Raw genomic sequence first — 18,776 nt, 5'->3', positions numbered from 1 at the left:
AGGTTTGAATGTTCTAGGTAGGAGCATCACAGGTGTCTCAAACAGCATCCTGTTTAGAACTTTCAGACCTCTTATTAACCCAGTATATTCACTGTTTACATGTTCTTTCTCTGAAGTCCTGAGCATGGCTGTATCTTTCAATTTTAAGCCGGGCTAGAAATCTATTTTAATCGTTTCAGAGACTAACTTGCCTATAGTACAGATGCAAAAGCAAGATTTTTAAAAATTGAGGTATCCTACATGTTAAAGAGCCATACCAAATTGCACGGACATTACACATCACTGTCACATTCCCACTGTCCAAATTCCTTGGCTTCTCATCTAATTTCATATAAAATAAAAATGTAAGATCTTGAGAGCAGGGACTAGCTTGCATATAGACAGGAGGAAGTTAAACCAGCTGCACTCCCATTTTGTAAACTCTAAATTTGGCTGAGACCCCCCTGACACAGAGCTCTGACCCCACAGAGCTGCCATGACCATGTGGGGCACCATCATGTCCTCGAGCAGGACTGCGGAGCCGGCGCTGCAGATCCTCCTCCATGTGCTGAGCGCCTGGCCAGTGGACAGCGTGTACACCTCCGATGGGGACAGCACAGGAGTCTTTGCCCTGGCTGTGAGTTTCTGGAACCGGCCTTTGCCAGCCCCCAGGCCACTTCTCGAGCAGCTAGCTCTCTCTCCTGCCCCCAGCTGCATCTCCCTGCCTCAGGCACTGGGCTGAAACCTGGCTTAGGGGCAAGGTTCTGGGGCACCAGGCCGGCTGCTCCCCCTGTGTCTCCCCTGGCCTCTCCCTCGCACGCTGGGGCCCTGCCACATGCATGTCTTGGCACTGAGTGCTGTCTCTGGGTGTTTTATTTCTTGCAGGCAACCATGACACTGTGGAGGGTCTTCAATCTGACCTGGTGCCCCCCTGTAGTGCTGGAGTATTTCCCCAGTCTCTTTCTGCGTCTGCTCTTCCAAGCTTACATCAGCACGCTGGATATTTCAGAAGAGGTTGATACCTTCTGGAAGGCGCTCTGGCAACTCTTTGACAATGTAAGGCTCTGTGCCCCCAGCCACGGGCACTGGGCGCTGCCTGGAAGCGTGGTGCCTTGGGCCTGTGCACAGGGGGGCCTGAAGCAGCTGATGTGGAGGGGCTTTGCTTCCTTTCCAACAGGACAACAGCCTTGTGCAGCTGCTCTCCGTTCGCCTCTTCCAAGAGCTGATGAAGCTGGTGGTGGCCAAGGGAAAAAAGCCCCTGAAGAAGCGTGTGAGCAAGAGCCTGCTCCCACTCTTCTTCAACTGCCATGATGAGAACCAGCGTGTGGCACAGGTGAGGGCTCCTGGGCGCTGCTGTCCCCATGGGAGGGGGCTCAGCTGTCTCCCCACACCCTGGCTCCTCATGGGCTCCAGCCTCCTCCCGGCCTTGGCACAGGGGCGCGGGTCCTGTGCCCCGGGCTGCCGTGCCATCTCTGGCTCTCTGCTGCTCTGCAGGCCTCTCGGGAAACGCTGCTTTCTGCAGTCAAGTTCCTGAAGAGAAGGGATCTTCAGCACCTGGTGAAGACGGATCAGATGTGGAGCTTTGCCGAGTGCTTGGTAAGGAGAGCCTGGAAGCCCCAGCCCCAGCCTGGAGAAGCCGCCTGCCCACGGTGCCCAGTCTGTGGGGCTGGCAGCTGTGGCCCCTGCCCAGTGCTGCCCGCAGGGGCACCGGCCTGCGCCCCACACGCCGCTCCCTTCCCTGGGCCGCGCGGGCTCGGCTCCAGGCTCCTCTGGCCCCGAGGCCGGTGCTGACGGAGCCCCGACCCAGCCGGGCTCTGCCGCGGGGCGGCACCGCGGCTCGCCGGGCCCTCCGCCCCGTCCAGAGCCCGGCTCCTGCGGCTGCTGGCCGGGCCTCAGGGCTGTGTGGGCAGGGGGAGCAGTGCCGGGCGTAGGGAGCGCCCGGCCGAGGGCCAGGGCCCACACCAACCCTTCCCTCCGTGCCCTGCCCCTCTCTGCAGCTGGCAGAGGACAGGAGCCGAGCGGCCGAGCACCTGCGCCTGGCGCTGCCCTACCTGCAGAGCCCGCAGGAGCCCCTGCGAGAGGCGGCCGTCAGGTTCATCGGTGAGCCACGAGCCCGGGCTCCTTCCCCGCCCCATCGCAGCTCGGCCCCAGCCCCGCCTGCTACCCCGGCCGTGCCCTGCGGCCGCGGGCATCTGGAGCCCCGCCTGGCCTCGGCGCCGCTGCCGCCCTCCGGCAGCCGTGCCCTTGGGCGGCAGGATGCGCCAGGGGCCCGGGCTGAGCGCTGCCGCGCCAGGAGGGCGTGTGGCCTCAGGGCTGGCAGCGCCCGTTTGCGGCAGCTGTGGCTCTGAAGCCAGGTCACGCTCTGTCTTCCCAAGGGCTCGCCGGGCGCTACCTGAGAGGGAAGCAGCAAGAGTTCTGGATCATCTGCAGGGGTGAGTGAGGCCAGCGGGCTCTCAGCGGGGGCTGCCGCTGGGAGCTGCGTTCCCTGGCCCGGCGCCCCCAAAGGCAGCGTGGGCAGAGCACACAGACGTTTCAGGGGCCTGTGGCAGATTGGTGGCCAGCACCTTCCAGCTCGTCCTTCTTGTCTCCTGCTTCCTCCAGGCCACGGCAAGAGCTGCCTGGCATGGACGTGTCAGGAGGCTCTCCCCAGGTCCCCGCAGATGCGGGCTCTGACTGTGGCTCTGTTTCTCTCTCTTGCAGCCCTTCAGGACATGATGGATGACATCAGCCCTGCCATCTCATGCCTGGCACTTCAAACTCTGTACATCAATTTAGCTGTACAGAGCATTCCCTCCTCCCGCCCCCGGGATATGCACGATCAACTCCGCCGGCTCTGGAGGTCATGGCCTTTCCTGCGTCGCTGTGGCTGGCTGTCCTGCTGCAGCGCTGTGGAGAACTGATCCGCGAGGCTGCGTCTGCTGGGGCCACCCGAGCCTGCGGGGAACAACTCCCCTCTGCAAGCGCTTCCTTTCACCCCGCTGTAGGATTAATAAATGGCTGTTGTCATACCCGGAGGTCCAGGAGCTTTCTCTCGGTGTCTTTGGGCCAAAAGGGGAGGAGGGGAAGAAGGCTGCTTGCGCTCGGCAAGTTGCCCAAGCGTGCGGTGTGCGAGGGAAAGTGGCCAAAAGCCCAAGCGTGCGGTGTGCCAGGGAAAGTGGCCAAAAGCCCCTTGGCCTTTGGTGGTCCTGCTGAACGTTTTTGTTCCTGAGTCAAGTCTTCTGGAGCTGTGGGAACAAGTGGGTTCCATGTCCATCGAACAGCAGACAGTGGCAGGATGTGTCTGCTTCCGGCGCTTCTCTTGGCTCTCCCTTCACACTGCTGGCACTGCTGGCACCATCAGAGACACAGAACGGCTTCTCTCATGCCAGAGCGATCCCAATCTTCTGCACTTCCCCAGGTTCCTCCCAGGTTCACCAGGGAAATTTGCTGCTCGTGCCTGTCCATTCCCTTGCCCAGAAGGCACCCGGTTGTGTTTGGACATCAGCTGCTGGCCACAGCCAGACAGGCAGCAGCCGCAGCATTGGCCATCAGAGGTTGGGCTGATGTTTTTTCCCAGAAAGCAAGAAAAACCGTCAGAAGAACACAAGCACACTTGACAGTATCTCTGTAAGAATGTAATTGTCCTCTGGAAGTCAACAGTGGATGGTGTTTTTGTGCTGCAGATAATCACTTCCAAGCAAAAATCATTCTAGGAAAGAGCAACAGCTTCTGCCTTCTGACAGATACCAAGCGTGGCCACCAATTGCTCCGGGTGCTCCTGCCTACAGCTGTCGCAGTAGGGACGGACAAGACACATGTTTCTTCATCAGCCATTGCCAATCTTTACTCTTCATGGCTCATATTTATATGGCTTTCTGAAGGCATTGTGTTTCATTCTAATTGGTTAGTAACTTTCTGCAACTCAGTTCATTGGTTAGTAGTTGCTCCTGTACGTGCTTGCAAAGACTTTCTTCTCTAAGAGATGTTTACATTCTTGTCTCCTAGGAAGAAGATGTTTCGCACAATTATGAGTCCTTCATTTTCACAGGTGCAATTCCTTTCTCATGGGAACTTGTCAGGCTAGCTGTTAGCTGCACCCAGCTGAAGAAGCAGGCCTGAGCCATGCTTTTACAAGGCCTTTCTTTTGTAAGGATTTACCCCTATGAATCAAATAGCCAGCTGCAGAAAGGATCACACAGACACCAACGCACGTTGGCTTTGGCTGCCCTCTGGCACAGAAGTCCCCCGGGGCCACAGCTTTCTGTGGCAGGAGACAGGCACCAGCATTGGCAGGGCTTGGGGGGCGGCTGGTCTCCTTTGGCAGGGACTCTGCCACACCTGCTGATGTCAGCGCTCGCCAGGAGTCAGAGCAGCATTCGTGCTCTGGGCCACACGTCCCAGGGTGTCTGTGTCACACCCCTGCGCGTATGAGGGCCACCCAGCACCGGGACTGGTCCCAAAGAGGCCCTGGCAGCTTCTGTAGAAGCTCCAGGTGCCCTTCCTGCTTCAGCTCCGTTGGCAGCTGTGGGGGCTCATTCTGCTGCCCTGAGCAGACAGAGCAGAGGAGCAGCTGCTTGTTGTTTGGGCCGTTCCTGAAGTTCCTGTTGGGTTGTGTCTTCAGCACTTGGGGGAAGGTCTTCCTTGCAAGCTGGGGCAGTTTGGGTGGGCTGGGGGTGTCCCCAGGGCACGTGGAGGTGTGTCCTAGGGCTCTTTGTGACACAGTGCACCATGGTCACCGTGGAAGGGAAAGGGACTGAGTGCGCAAGGGTGACCCTTTGTGACACGTCGTGACATGGGTGCTGGCGGTGACACGGCAACGCCTCGGTGCACACAACGGGAGAGGACGGAACGCAGCAGTGCTGTGAGGAGCCCCCACACAGCCAGCTCGTTCCTTGCTGACCCGGAGCTTTTCCAAGGTGTTTTCTGTGCAGTTGACATCGAGGCCGGACTGCAGGATTTGGTGACCCGGAGCATTTCCGAAGCATCTGCCATCCCTGCGGCCGGTGCCCTCGAGAACGGACTGCAGGACTTGCTGTCCCGTTTCTTTTCTGAGACTTCTCTCTTGCTGGTGCCCTCGAGGACAGCCTACAGGACTTGGTTTCCTGTAGCTTTCCCAGCCTTCCCGAGGCTCCTCTGTTGCAGGTGCCTTCCAGGCACAACTGCAGCACTTGCTCATCTGGAGCTCTTCCCAGGCATCTCTCCTGCAAGCAGTCATAACACCAGTGACATGGAGCAGACACCTCCCAGCGTGCCCAAGCTGGCCTGGCTGGAGGAAGAGGAGGAGGCTGGAGCTACCTCAGCACAGCAGCCTGAAGAGCTGGAGCAGTTCCAGCTGCTGCAGGAGGGTGAGTGGCAGAGCTGGGCCACGGGGCTGGTGCCTGCAGCCAGCTGGCCCCATCCCATCCCATCCCATCCCATCCCATCCCATCCCATCCCATCGGACATGCCCGTGGATAGGACAGAAGCTGGGCTGGGGCTGGACCACCGGGCAGCCGTGCTCCATCCCTGGGGTATCGTGAGGCTCTCCCTGCCCGGGGAGCACAGGGCTGGGCTGTGTTCTCCGGCCTCTCCTGCAGCCCCTCAGCAGCTCTGGCTGCACTGGCTCTTTACCAGATGCAGCCAAGGACCGGACACAAGAACAGAAACCCGCCCGTGGCTGCTTCCGCAGAACAGCGCAGGTACCTGTGGCCATCCCCACCTGGGCTGGGCCTGCTGTCACTGCTCAGCCAAGCACAGTGGTTGGAGCACTCTATGCATTCTCCCTTCTCTTCCTGCCCTTCTCCTGCAGATGATCTGTGAATTCATCACGTGCGTTTGGCAGGAAGAGACCACAGGTGTGGGCACCGGGGTCTTGGCAAACTTTCACCTCTTCAGTGCCGAGACCAGTGCTGCCATGCTGGATTTGCTTGTGGAGAAGGGTGTCTCCAATCCAAAGCAAGTAAGCAGCCTGGGGCTAGGGCTTGATTGCCCCAGGAATGGTGTGGCACCTCAAGCTGGGTCTGCTGGGCTCCCTCAGCCTTTGAGGCCCAGCCCAATGTGGTGGAAAGGGAAGCACTTCTGAGGGGAAGCTGGGCACCTTGCTGCTCTGGCAGCCCTCCAAGTCTGCCCGTGCCTTCTGCAGGTGCCAGCCATGGTGAGGTACATCCACCGGTGGCTCACGGCCAACGGGTCTGCTGGGCACAGGCTGGACAAGGCCCTTCTGGAGCTGACCAAGGAATACCCCTCTGATGTGCTGATCACTCTCTTGCGCTGGGCCCCATCGTGTGACAGGCATGGCATCCCCACCTGCCTTGAGGGCTTAGGGCTCCCCGGCCCCTCACCCTGTAGAGCCTGTCCCTGCCAGACAGGCGGAGAGTTCTGGGACCCTCTGGCTCTCCTCTGTTTTCCAGTCGTGGCGTGTCAGCTCCTGAGCCTGCTGCCATGCTCCCTCCCTGCCCCTCAGGGCCTGTACCCACGTGGGCTGGCTGGCTGCTACCAGCCAGGGGCAGCGGGCTGAGGGCCAGCGCGGGCCCCTGCAGCTGCCCAGGCCACGGTGCTGTGGCTGAGACCCCCCTGACACAGAGCTCTGACCCCACAGAGCTGCCATGACCATGTGGGGCACCATCATGTCCTCGAGCAGGACTGCGGAGCCGGCGCTGCAGATCCTCCTCCATGTGCTGAGCGCCTGGCCAGTGGACAGCGTGTACACCTCCGATGGGGACAGCACAGGAGTCTTTGCCCTGGCTGTGAGTTTCTGGAACCGGCCTTTGCCAGCCCCCAGGCCACTTCTCGAGCAGCTAGCTCTCTCTCCTGCCCCCAGCTGCATCTCCCTGCCTCAGGCACTGGGCTGAAACCTGGCTTAGGGGCAAGGTTCTGGGGCACCAGGCCGGCTGCTCCCCCTGTGTGTCCCCTGGCCTCTCCCTCGCACGCTGGGGCCCTGCCACATGCATGTCTTGGCACTGAGTGCTGTCTCTGGGTGTTTTATTTCTTGCAGGCAACCATGACACTGTGGAGGGTCTTCAATCTGACCTGGTGCCCCCCTGTAGTGCTGGAGTATTTCCCCAGTCTCTTTCTGCGTCTGCTCTTCCAAGCTTACATCAGCACGCTGGATATTTCAGAAGAGGTTGATACCTTCTGGAAGGGATGCCAGGAGCAACACGGCCTTGCCGCCAACCCCAACAGGTGCTCCATCCCAGTCCTCCCAGTCTCCCCATCCCTCCCATGCTCCCAGGGCAGGAGCCAGGCCTCCCAGCGTGATCTGGGCTTTGCTCTGCGCACAGCTTTGCACTGCAGACCCTGAAGGCCCTGCTCTGCCGAATGCGCTATGAGCACGTGGTGGTAGCCATGGAACGCAAGTGTGCCTGGGACACCCTGCTCTGTGCCGATAGCCACCACTATGCAGTGGGTCTGCTGGCCAGGTGAGACCTCATTCTCCCCACCGCCCCTCTCCTTTGTGCCCGGAACACCCCACCCGGTCCCCGTGGTCATGGGCGGCAGGGCCTTGTCACCAAGGGAGGGATCAGGAGACTGGAAAAGGCTGGGAGAGGAGGGTGCCCCGGAACAGCCGCCTCCCAAAGCGCCCACGGGGTGCTCGGGAGAAGAACAGAGCTCTGTCAGTCAGCCCTGGGAGAGGTTTGGCCGCCCAGCTCAGGAGCAGTGGTGCCTTTTTCTCCCCACCAGGGAGATGCGCCGTGTCTCCATCATCTGGTGTTGCAGCATCGCATCCTGCCTCTTTGACCTGCTCAGCCAAGACATTTCGGACTGGGAACTGCCCGCCCTGGCGTTCCTCGTGGAGGTGAGCCCGATGGCCAGCGCTGCCTCGCCGAGCTGCCTCCCAGCCCTCTGCCCTCTCCTAGCCCCAGCTGCCTGGGACGGTGCCCGCGCCCTGTGCTGCTGCCTTGGCTCAGCCCTGCGTGCTTCTCAGCTCCTGCCAGCTGGGCACTCCCGTCACTGCTCTGTGCCTTTCAGGTCCTCGACTGCCTGGACTTGAATGAATGCGGTGAAAACGTCCTGCAGATCATGACGAGGCACCTGCAGAGCAAGTCCAGGCAGGTGCGTCGTCTGGCGCTCAGAGGCCTCGTGGTGCTCAGCAAGGACCCCTCGATGGTGAGAAGGAGGCAGCAGCTGAAGCTGTGCTGGCAGCGTGGGGCTGGGGAAAGCAGCCCCCCCTTGGGCTTGGCTGGGCTTTGGGAGCTGTGGCAGCTGCTCCCAGCTCTCCGGGGTCGCTGTTCAGCTGCCTGAGTGCTTTGGGACAGGCCTTGGGCCTCTGAGCCCTGCAGCAGCAGCGTGGGGTTGCCCAGCCTTGTGTTCCACGCAGAACAAAAGAATGTACAGCCTGACGGAAAGCCTCGGGAACCTACTGTGGGACGCGGATGAAGACATCGTTGAGATGGCCGTCGCTGTACTCGGCTTTCTGCTCTTGCAGAAAGACCTCGCAATAGCCAGCCCCGTCGCCCTGCAGCTGGCTGAGGCGCTCTGGCAACTCTTTGACAATGTAAGGCTCTGTGCCCCCAGCCACGGGCACTGGGCGCTGCCTGGAAGCGTGGTGCCTTGGGCCTGTGCACAGGGGGGCCTGAAGCAGCTGATGTGGAGGGGCTTTGCTTCCTTTCCAACAGGACAACAGCCTTGTGCAGCTGCTCTCCGTTCGCCTCTTCCAAGAGCTGATGAAGCTGGTGGTGGCCAAGGGAAAAAAGCCCCTGAAGAAGCGTGTGAGCAAGAGCCTGCTCCCACTCTTCTTCAACTGCCATGATGAGAACCAGCGTGTGGCACAGGTGAGGGCTCCTGGGCGCTGCTGTCCCCATGGGAGGGGGCTCAGCTGTCTCCCCACACCCTGGCTCCTCATGGGCTCCAGCCTCCTCCCGGCCTTGGCACAGGGGCGCGGGTCCTGTGCCCCGGGCTGCCGTGCCATCTCTGGCTCTCTGCTGCTCTGCAGGCCTCTCGGGAAACGCTGCTTTCTGCAGTCAAGTTCCTGAAGAGAAGGGATCTTCAGCACCTGGTGAAGACGGATCAGATGTGGAGCTTTGCCGAGTGCTTGGTAAGGAGAGCCTGGAAGCCCCAGCCCCAGCCTGGAGAAGCCGCCTGCCCACGGTGCCCAGTCTGTGGGGCTGGCAGCTGTGGCCCCTGCCCAGTGCTGCCCGCAGGGGCACCGGCCTGCGCCCCACACGCCGCTCCCTTCCCTGGGCCGCGCGGGCTCGGCTCCAGGCTCCTCTGGCCCCGAGGCCGGTGCTGACGGAGCCCCGACCCAGCCGGGCTCTGCCGCGGGGCGGCACCGCGGCTCGCCGGGCCCTCCGCCCCGTCCAGAGCCCGGCTCCTGCGGCTGCTGGCCGGGCCTCAGGGCTGTGTGGGCAGGGGGAGCAGTGCCGGGCGTAGGGAGCGCCCGGCCGAGGGCCAGGGCCCACACCAACCCTTCCCTCCGTGCCCTGCCCCTCTCTGCAGCTGGCAGAGGACAGGAGCCGAGCGGCCGAGCACCTGCGCCTGGCGCTGCCCTACCTGCAGAGCCCGCAGGAGCCCCTGCGAGAGGCGGCCGTCAGGTTCATCGGTGAGCCACGAGCCCGGGCTCCTTCCCCGCCCCATCGCAGCTCGGCCCCAGCCCCGCCTGCTACCCCGGCCGTGCCCTGCGGCCGCGGGCATCTGGAGCCCCGCCTGGCCTCGGCGCCGCTGCCGCCCTCCGGCAGCCGTGCCCTTGGGCGGCAGGATGCGCCAGGGGCCCGGGCTGAGCGCTGCCGCGCCAGGAGGGCGTGTGGCCTCAGGGCTGGCAGCGCCCGTTTGCGGCAGCTGTGGCTCTAAAGCCAGGTCACGCTCTGTCTTCCCAAGGGCTCGCCGGGCGCTACCTGAGAGGGAAGCAGCAAGAGTTCCGGATCATCTGCAGGGGTGAGTGAGGCCAGCGGGCTCTCAGCGGGGGCTGCCGCTGGGAGCTGCGTTCCCTGGCCCGGCGCCCCCAAAGGCAGCGTGGGCAGAGCACACAGACGTTTCAGGGGCCTGTGGCAGATTGGTGGCCAGCACCTTCCAGCTCGTCCTTCTTGTCTCCTGCTTCCTCCAGGCCATGGCAAGAGCTGCCTGGCATGGACGTGTCAGGAGGCTCTCCCCAGGTCCCCGCAGATGCGGGCTCTGACTGTGGCTCTGTTTCTCTCTCTTGCAGCCCTTCAGGACATGATGGATGACATCAGCCCTGCCATCTCATGCCTGGCACTTCAAACTCTGTACATCAATTTAGCTGTACAGAGCATTCCCTCCTCCCGCCCCCGGGATATGCACGATCAACTCCGCCGGCTCTGGAGGTCATGGCCTTTCCTGCGTCGCTGTGGCTGGCTGTCCTGCTGCAGCGCTGTGGAGAACTGATCCGCGAGGCTGCGTCTGCTGGGGCCACCCGAGCCTGCGGGGAACAACTCCCCTCTGCAAGCGCTTCCTTTCACCCCGCTGTAGGATTAATAAATGGCTGTTGTCATACCCGGAGGTCCAGGAGCTTTCTCTCGGTGTCTTTGGGCCAAAAGGGGAGGAGGGGAAGAAGGCTGCTTGCGCTCGGCAAGTTGCCCAAGCGTGCGGTGTGCGAGGGAAAGTGGCCAAAAGCCCAAGCGTGCGGTGTGCCAGGGAAAGTGGCCAAAAGCCCCTTGGCCTTTGGTGGTCCTGCTGAACGTTTTTGTTCCTGAGTCAAGTCTTCTGGAGCTGTGGGAACAAGTGGGTTCCATGTCCATCGAACAGCAGACAGTGGCAGGATGTGTCTGCTTCCGGCGCTTCTCTTGGCTCTCCCTTCACACTGCTGGCACTGCTGGCACCATCAGAGACACAGAACGGCTTCTCTCATGCCAGAGCGATCCCAATCTTCTGCACTTCCCCAGGTTCCTCCCAGGTTCACCAGGGAAATTTGCTGCTCGTGCCTGTCCATTCCCTTGCCCAGAAGGCACCCGGTTGTGTTTGGACATCAGCTGCTGGCCACAGCCAGACAGGCAGCAGCCGCAGCATTGGCCATCAGAGGCTGGGCTGATGTTTTTTCCCAGAAAGCAAGAAAAACCGTCAGAAGAACACAAGCACACTTGACAGTATCTCTGTCAATATACAATTGACAAAATACAGTAAGAATGTAATTGTCCTCTGGAAGTCAACAGTGGATGGTGGTTTTGTGCTGCAGATAATCACTTCCAAGCAAAAATCATTCTAGGAAAGAGCAACAGCTTCTGCCTTCTGACAGATACCAAGCGTGGCCACCAATTGCTCCGGGTGCTCCTGCCTACAGCTGTCGCAGTAGGGACGGACAAGACACATGTTTCTTCATCAGCCATTGCCAATCTTTACTCTTCATGGCTCATATTTATATGGCTTTCTGAAGGCATTGTGTTTCATTCTAATTGGTTAGTAACTTTCTGCAACTCAGTTCATTGGTTAGTAGTTGCTCCTGTACGTGCTTGCAAAGACTTTCTTCTCTAAGAGATGTTTACATTCTTGTCTCCTAGGAAGAAGATGTTTCGCACAATTATGAGTCCTTCATTTTCACAGGTGCAATTCCTTTCTCATGGGAACTTGTCAGGCTAGCTGTTAGCTGCACCCAGCTGAAGAAGCAGGCCTGAGCCATGCTTTTACAAGGCCTTTCTTTTGTAAGGATTTACCCCTATGAATCAAATAGCCAGCTGCAGAAAGGATCACACAGACACCAACGCACGTTGGCTTTGGCTGCCCTCTGGCACAGAAGTCCCCCGGGGCCACAGCTTTCTGTGGCAGGAGACAGGCACCAGCATTGGCAGGGCTTGGGGGGCGGCTGGTCTCCTTTGGCAGGGACTCTGCCACACCTGCTGATGTCAGCGCTCGCCAGGAGTCAGAGCAGCATTCGTGCTCTGGGCCACACGTCCCAGGGTGTCTGTGTCACACCCCTGCGCGTATGAGGGCCACCCAGCACCGGGACTGGTCCCAAAGAGGCCCTGGCAGCTTCTGTAGAAGCTCCAGGTGCCCTTCCTGCTTCAGCTCTGTTGGCAGCTGTGGGGGCTCATTCTGCTGCCCTGAGCAGACAGAGCAGAGGAGCAGCTGCTTGTTGTTTGGGCCGTTCCTGAAGTTCCTGTTGGGTTGTGTCTTCAGCACTTGGGGGAAGGTCTTCCTTGCAAGCTGGGGCAGTTTGGGTGGGCTGGGGGTGTCCCCAGGGCACGTGGAGGTGTGTCCTAGGGCTCTTTGTGACACAGTGCACCATGGTCACCGTGGAAGGGAAAGGGACTGAGTGCGCAAGGGTGACCCTTTGTGACACGTCGTGACATGGGTGCTGGCGGTGACACGGCAACGCCTCGGTGCACACAACGGGAGAGGACGGAACGCAGCAGTGCTGTGAGGAGCCCCCACACAGCCAGCTCGTTCCTTGCTGACCCGGAGCTTTTCCAAGGTGTTTTCTGTGCAGTTGACATCGAGGCCGGACTGCAGGATTCGGTGACCCGGAGCATTTCCGAAGCATCTGCCATCCCTGCGGCCGGTGCCCTCGAGAACGGACTGCAGGACTTGCTGTCCCGTTTCTTTTCTGAGACTTCTCTCTTGCTGGTGCCCTCGAGGACAGCCTACAGGACTTGGTTTCCTGTAGCTTTCCCAGCCTTCCCGAGGCTCCTCTGTTGCAGGTGCCTTCCAGGCACAACTGCAGCACTTGCTCATCTGGAGCTCTTCCCAGGCATCTCTCCTGCAAGCAGTCATAACACCAGTGACATGGAGCAGACACCTCCCAGCGTGCCCAAGCTGGCCTGGCTGGAGGAAGAGGAGGAGGCTGGAGCTACCTCAGCACAGCAGCCTGAAGAGCTGGAGCAGTTCCAGCTGCTGCAGGAGGGTGAGTGGCAGAGCTGGGCCACGGGGCTGGTGCCTGCAGCCAGCTGGCCCCATCCCATCCCATCCCATCCCATCCCATCCCATCCCATCCCATCCCATCGGACATGCCCGTGGATAGGACAGAAGCTGGGCTGGGGCTGGACCACCGGGCAGCCGTGCTCCATCCCTGGGGTATCGTGAGGCTCTCCCTGCCCGGGGAGCACAGGGCTGGGCTGTGTTCTCCGGCCTCTCCTGCAGCCCCTCAGCAGCTCTGGCTGCACTGGCTCTTTACCAGATGCAGCCAAGGACCGGACACAAGAACAGAAACCCGCCCGTGGCTGCTTCCGCAGAACAGCGCAGGTACCTGTGGCCATCCCCACCTGGGCTGGGCCTGCTGTCACTGCTCAGCCAAGCACAGTGGTTGGAGCACTCTATGCATTCTCCCTTCTCTTCCTGCCCTTCTCCTGCAGATGATCTGTGAATTCATCACGTGCGTTTGGCAGGAAGAGACCACAGGTGTGGGCACCGGGGTCTTGGCAAACTTTCACCTCTTCAGTGCCGAGACCAGTGCTGCCATGCTGGATTTGCTTGTGGAGAAGGGTGTCTCCAATCCAAAGCAAGTAAGCAGCCTGGGGCTAGGGCTTGATTGCCCCAGGAATGGTGTGGCACCTCAAGCTGGGTCTGCTGGGCTCCCTCAGCCTTTGAGGCCCAGCCCAATGTGGTGGAAAGGGAAGCACTTCTGAGGGGAAGCTGGGCACCTTGCTGCTCTGGCAGCCCTCCAAGTCTGCCCGTGCCTTCTGCAGGTGCCAGCCATGGTGAGGTACATCCACCGGTGGCTCACGGCCAACGGGTCTGCTGGGCACAGGCTGGACAAGGCCCTTCTGGAGCTGACCAAGGAATACCCCTCTGATGTGCTGATCACTCTCTTGCGCTGGGCCCCATCGTGTGACAGGCATGGCATCCCCACCTGCCTTGAGGGCTTAGGGCTCCCCGGCCCCTCACCCTGTAGAGCCTGTCCCTGCCAGACAGGCGGAGAGTTCTGGGACCCTCTGGCTCTCCTCTGTTTTCCAGTCGTGGCGTGTCAGCTCCTGAGCCTGCTGCCATGCTCCCTCCCTGCCCCTCAGGGCCTGTACCCACGTGGGCTGGCTGGCTGCTACCAGCCAGGGGCAGCGGGCTGAGGGCCAGCGCGGGCCCCTGCAGCTGCCCAGGCCACGGTGCTGTGGCTGAGACCCCCCTGACACAGAGCTCTGACCCCACAGAGCTGCCATGACCATGTGGGGCACCATCATGTCCTCGAGCAGGACTGCGGAGCCGGCGCTGCAGATCCTCCTCCATGTGCTGAGCGCCTGGCCAGTGGACAGCGTGTACACCTCCGATGGGGACAGCACAGGAGTCTTTGCCCTGGCTGTGAGTTTCTGGAACCGGCCTTTGCCAGCCCCCAGGCCACTTCTCGAGCAGCTAGCTCTCTCTCCTGCCCCCAGCTGCATCTCCCTGCCTCAGGCACTGGGCTGAAACCTGGCTTAGGGGCAAGGTTCTGGGGCACCAGGCCGGCTGCTCCCCCTGTGTGTCCCCTGGCCTCTCCCTCGCACGCTGGGGCCCTGCCACATGCATGTCTTGGCACTGAGTGCTGTCTCTGGGTGTTTTATTTCTTGCAGGCAACCATGACACTGTGGAGGGTCTTCAATCTGACCTGGTGCCCCCTGTAGTGCTGGAGTATTTCCCCAGTCTCTTTCTGCGTCTGCTCTTCCAAGCTTACATCAGCACGCTGGATATTTCAGAAGAGGTTGATACCTTCTGGAAGGGATGCCAGGAGCAACACGGCCTTGCCGCCAACCCCAACAGGTGCTCCATCCCAGTCCTCCCAGTCTCCCCATCCCTCCCATGCTCCCAGGGCAGGAGCCAGGCCTCCCAGCGTGATCTGGGCTTTGCTCTGCGCACAGCTTTGCACTGCAGACCCTGAAGGCCCTGCTCTGCCGAATGCGCTATGAGCACGTGGTGGTAGCCATGGAACGCAAGTGTGCCTGGGACACCCTGCTCTGTGCCGATAGCCACCACTATGCAGTGGGTCTGCTGGCCAGGTGAGACCTCATTCTCCCCACCGCCCCTCTCCTTTGTGCCCGGAACACCCCACCCGGTCCCCGTGGTCATGGGCGGCAGGGCCTTGTCACCAAGGGAGGGATCAGGAGACTGGAAAAGGCTGGGAGAGGAGGGTGCCCCGGAACAGCCGCCTCCCAAAGCGCCCACGGGGTGCTCGGGAGAAGAACAGAGCTCTGTCAGTCAGCCCTGGGAGAGGTTTGGCCGCCCAGCTCAGGAGCAGTGGTGCCTTTTTCTCCCCACCAGGGAGATGCGCCGTGTCTCCATCATCTGGTGTTGCAGCATCGCATCCTGCCTCTTTGACCTGCTCAGCCAAGACATTTCGGACTGGGAACTGCCCGCCCTGGCGTTCCTCGTGGAGGTGAGCCCGATGGCCAGCGCTGCCTCGCCGAGCTGCCTCCCAGCCCTCTGCCCTCTCCTAGCCCCAGCTGCCTGGGACGGTGCCCGCGCCCTGTGCTGCTGCCTTGGCTCAGCCCTGCGTGCTTCTCAGCTCCTGCCAGCTGGGCACTCCCGTCACTGCTCTGTGCCTTTCAGGTCCTCGACTGCCTGGACTTGAATGAATGCGGTGAAAACGTCCTGCAGATCATGACGAGGCACCTGCAGAGCAAGTCCAGGCAGGTGCGTCGTCTGGCGCTCAGAGGCCTCGTGGTGCTCAGCAAGGACCCCTCGATGGTGAGAAGGAGGCAGCAGCTGAAGCTGTGCTGGCAGCGTGGGGCTGGGGAAAGCAGCCCCCCCCTTGGGCTTGGCTGGGCTTTGGGAGCTGTGGCAGCTGCTCCCAGCTCTCGGGGTCGCTGTTCAGCTGCCTGAGTGCTTTGGGACAGGCCTTGGGCCTCTGAGCCCTGCAGCAGCAGCGTGGGGTTGCCCAGCCTTGTGTTCCACGCAGAACAAAAGAATGTACAGCCTGACGGAAAGCCTCGGGAACCTACTGTGGGACGCGGATGAAGACATCGTTGAGATGGCCGTCGCTGTACTCGGCTTTCTGCTCTTGCAGAAAGACCTCGCAATAGCCAGCCCGTCGCCCTGCAGCTGGCTGAGGCGCTCTGGCAACTCTTTGACAATGTAAGGCTCTGTGCCCCCAGCCACGGGCACTGGGCGCTGCCTGGAAGCGTGGTGCCTTGGGCCTGTGCACAGGGGGCCTGAAGCAGCTGATGTGGAGGGGCTTTGCTTCCTTTCCAACAGGACAACAGCCTTGTGCAGCTGCTCTCCGTTCGCCTCTTCCAAGAGCTGATGAAGCTGGTGGTGGCCAAGGGAAAAAAAGCCCCTGAAGAAGCGTGTGAGCAAGAGCCTGCTCCCACTCTTCTTCAACTGCCATGATGAGAACCAGCGTGTGGCACAGGTGAGGGCTCCTGGGCGCTGCTGTCCCCATGGAGGGGGCTCAGCTGTCTCCCCACACCCTGGCTCCTCATGGGCTCCAGCCTCCTCCCGGCCTTGGCACAGGGGCGCGGGTCCTGTGCCCGGGCTGCCGTGCCATCTCTGGCTCTCTGCTGCTCTGCAGGCCTCTCGGGAAACGCTGCTTTCTGCAGTCAAGTTCCTGAAGAGAAGGGATCTTCAGCACCTGGTGAAGACGGATCAGATGTGGAGCTTTGCCGAGTGCTTGGTAAGGAGAGCCTGGAAGCCCCAGCCCCAGCCTGGAGAAGCCGCCTGCCCACGGTGCCCAGTCTGTGGGGCTGGCAGCTGTGGCCCCTGCCCAGTGCTGCCGCAGGGGCACCGGCCTGCGCCCCACACGCCGCTCCCTTCCCTGGGCCGCGCGGGCTCGGCTCCAGGCTCCTCTGGCCCCGAGGCCGGTGCTGACGGAGCCCCGACCCAGCCGGGCTCTGCCGCGGGGCGGCACCGCGGCTCGCCGGGCCCTCCGCCCCGTCCAGAGCCCGGCTCCTGCGGCTGCTGGCCGGGCCTCAGGGCTGTGTGGGCAGGGGGAGCAGTGCCGGGCGTAGGGAGCGCCCGGCCGAGGGCCAGGGCCCACACCAACCCTTCCCTCCGTGCCCTGCCCCTCTCTGCAGCTGGCAGAGGACAGGAGCCGAGCGCGCCGAGCACCTGCGCCTGGCGCTGCCCTACCTGCAGAGCCCGCAGGAGCCCTGCGAGAGGCGGCCGTCAGGTTCATCGGTGAGCCACGAGCCCGGGCTCCTTCCCGCCCCATCGCAGCTCGGCCCCAGCCCCGCCTGCTACCCCGGCCGTGCCCTGCGGCCGCGGGCATCTGGAGCCCCGCCTGGCCTCGGCGCCGCTGCCGCCCTCCGGCAGCCGTGCCCTTGGGCGGCAGGATGCGCCAGGGGCCCGGGCTGAGCGCTGCCGCGCCAGGAGGGCGTGTGGCCTCAGGGCTGGCAGCGCCCGTTTGCGGCAGCTGTGGCTCTGAAGCCAGGTCACGCTCTGTCTTCCCAAGGGCTCGCCGGGCGCTACCTGAGAGGGAAGCAGCAAGAGTTCCGGATCATCTGCAGGGGTGAGTGAGGCCAGCGGGCTCTCAGGGGGGCTGCCGCTGGGAGCTGCGTTCCCTGGCCCGGCGCCCCCAAAGGCAGCGTGGGCAGAGCACACAGACGTTTCAGGGGCCTGTGGCAGATTGGTGGCCAGCACCTTCCAGCTCGTCCTTCTTGTCTCCTGCTTCCTCCAGGCCACGGCAAGAGCTGCCTGCATGGACGTGTCAGGAGGCTCTCCCCAGGTCCCCGCAGATGCGGGCTCTGACTGTGCTCTGTTTCTCTCTCTTGCAGCCCTTCAGGACATGATGGATGACATCAGCCCTGCCATCTCATGCCTGGCACTTCAAACTCTGTACATCAATTTAGCTGTACAGAGCATTCCCTCCTCCCGCCCCCGGGATATGCACGATCAACTCCGCCGGCTCTGGAGGTCATGGCCTTTCCTGCGTCGCTGTGGCTGGCTGTCCTGCTGCAGCGCTGTGGAGAACTGATCCGCGAGGCTGCGTCTGCTGGGGCCACCGAGCCTGCGGGAACAACTCCCCTCTGCAAGCGCTTCCTTTCACCCCGCTGTAGGATTAAAAATGGCTGTTGTCATACCAGGAGGTCCAGGAGCTTTCTCTCGGTGTCTTTGGGCCAAAAGGGGAGGAGGGGAAGAAGGCTGCTTGCGCTCGGCAAGTTGCCCAAGCGTGCGGTGTGCGAGGGAAAGTGGCCAAAAGCCCAAGCGTGCGGTGTGCCAGGGAAAGTGGCCAAAAGCCCCTTGGCTCTTGGTGGTCCTGCTGAACGTTTTTGTTCCTGAGTCAAGTCTTCTGGAGCTGTGGGAACAAGTGGGTTCCATGTCCATCGAACAGCAGACAGTGGCAGGATGTGTCTGCTTCCGGCGCTTCTCTTGGCTCTCCCTTCACACTGCTGGCACTGCTGGCACCATCAGAGACACAGAACGGCTTCTCTCATGCCAGAGCGATCCCAATCTTCTGCACTTCCCCAGGTTCCTCCCAGGTTCACCAGGGAAATTTGCTGCTCGTGCCTGTCCATTCCCTTGCCCAGAAGGCACCCCGGTTGTGTTTGGACATCAGCTGCTGGCCACAGCCAGACAGGCAGCAGCCGCAGCATTGGCCATCAGAGGTTGGGCTGATGTTTTTTCCCAGAAAGCAAGAAAAACCGTCAGAAGAACACAAGCACACTTGACAGTACTCTGTAAGAATGTAATTGTCCTCTGGAAGTCAACAGTGGATGGTGTTTTTGTGCTGCAGATAATCACTTCCAAGCAAAAATCATTCTAGGAAAGAGCAACAGCTTCTGCCTTCTGACAGATACCAAGCGTGGCCACCAATTGCTCCGGGTGCTCCTGCCTACAGCTGTCGCAGTAGGGACGGACAAGACACATGTTTCTTCATCAGCCATTGCCAATCTTTACTCTTCATGGCTCATATTTATATGGCTTTCTGAAGGCATTGTGTTTCATTCTAATTGGTTAGTAACTTTCTGCAACTCAGTTCATTGGTTAGTAGTTGCTCCTGTACGTGCTTGCAAAGACTTTCTTCTCAAGAGATGTTTACATTCTTGTCTCCTAGGAAG

The 18,776-nt window shown here is 61.2% G+C and overlaps 3 protein-coding genes and 2 long non-coding RNA genes across 5 annotated transcripts; all 5 read left to right on the top strand.

Annotated features, from left to right (window-relative positions):
• Positions 1-14: 14 nt before the first annotated feature.
• On the top strand, positions 15-2,987 carry LOC128790858 (uncharacterized). The gene is made up of 7 exons (XM_053947999.1): positions 15-616; positions 865-1,035; positions 1,157-1,312; positions 1,474-1,575; positions 1,977-2,079; positions 2,355-2,411; positions 2,680-2,987. The coding sequence occupies exons 1-7, from the start codon at positions 476-478 to the stop codon at positions 2,877-2,879; spliced, it is 930 nt and encodes a 309-aa protein (XP_053803974.1). The 5' UTR covers positions 15-475; the 3' UTR covers positions 2,880-2,987.
• A 611-nt stretch (positions 2,988-3,598) lies between these two features.
• On the top strand, positions 3,599-10,383 carry LOC128790857 (maestro heat-like repeat-containing protein family member 6). Its single transcript, XM_053947998.1, has 15 exons — positions 3,599-5,303; positions 5,572-5,636; positions 5,747-5,896; positions 6,080-6,228; positions 6,536-6,683; positions 6,932-7,119; positions 7,218-7,355; positions 7,618-7,732; positions 7,906-8,043; positions 8,255-8,431; positions 8,553-8,708; positions 8,870-8,971; positions 9,373-9,475; positions 9,751-9,807; positions 10,076-10,383. The coding sequence occupies exons 1-15, from the start codon at positions 4,751-4,753 to the stop codon at positions 10,273-10,275; spliced, it is 2,439 nt and encodes an 812-aa protein (XP_053803973.1). The 5' UTR covers positions 3,599-4,750; the 3' UTR covers positions 10,276-10,383.
• Positions 10,384-11,097: 714 nt separating this feature from the next.
• On the top strand, positions 11,098-15,632 carry LOC128790647 (uncharacterized). The gene is made up of 10 exons (XM_053947582.1): positions 11,098-12,724; positions 12,998-13,062; positions 13,173-13,322; positions 13,506-13,654; positions 13,962-14,109; positions 14,358-14,404; positions 14,643-14,780; positions 15,043-15,157; positions 15,331-15,468; positions 15,618-15,632. The coding sequence occupies exons 1-10, from the start codon at positions 12,172-12,174 to the stop codon at positions 15,630-15,632; spliced, it is 1,518 nt and encodes a 505-aa protein (XP_053803557.1). The 5' UTR covers positions 11,098-12,171.
• A 175-nt stretch (positions 15,633-15,807) lies between these two features.
• LOC128790777 (uncharacterized) lies at positions 15,808-16,817 on the top strand. The gene is made up of 4 exons (XR_008431856.1): positions 15,808-15,855; positions 15,976-16,132; positions 16,292-16,393; positions 16,794-16,817. It is a non-coding gene; the product is annotated as an uncharacterized LOC128790777 (long non-coding RNA).
• A 49-nt stretch (positions 16,818-16,866) lies between these two features.
• On the top strand, positions 16,867-17,714 carry LOC128791030 (uncharacterized). Its single transcript, XR_008431947.1, has 3 exons — positions 16,867-16,896; positions 17,171-17,227; positions 17,493-17,714. It is a non-coding gene; the product is annotated as an uncharacterized LOC128791030 (long non-coding RNA).
• The last annotated feature ends 1,062 nt before the right edge of the window (positions 17,715-18,776 follow it).

The sequence above is a fragment of the Vidua chalybeata genome, chromosome 7, assembly GCF_026979565.1.
Source record: "Vidua chalybeata isolate OUT-0048 chromosome 7, bVidCha1 merged haplotype, whole genome shotgun sequence".
NCBI lineage: Eukaryota > Metazoa > Chordata > Aves > Passeriformes > Viduidae > Vidua > Vidua chalybeata.
Note: the sequence above shows the minus strand (reverse complement) of the source record. Positions and strands in the feature narration are given on the sequence as shown.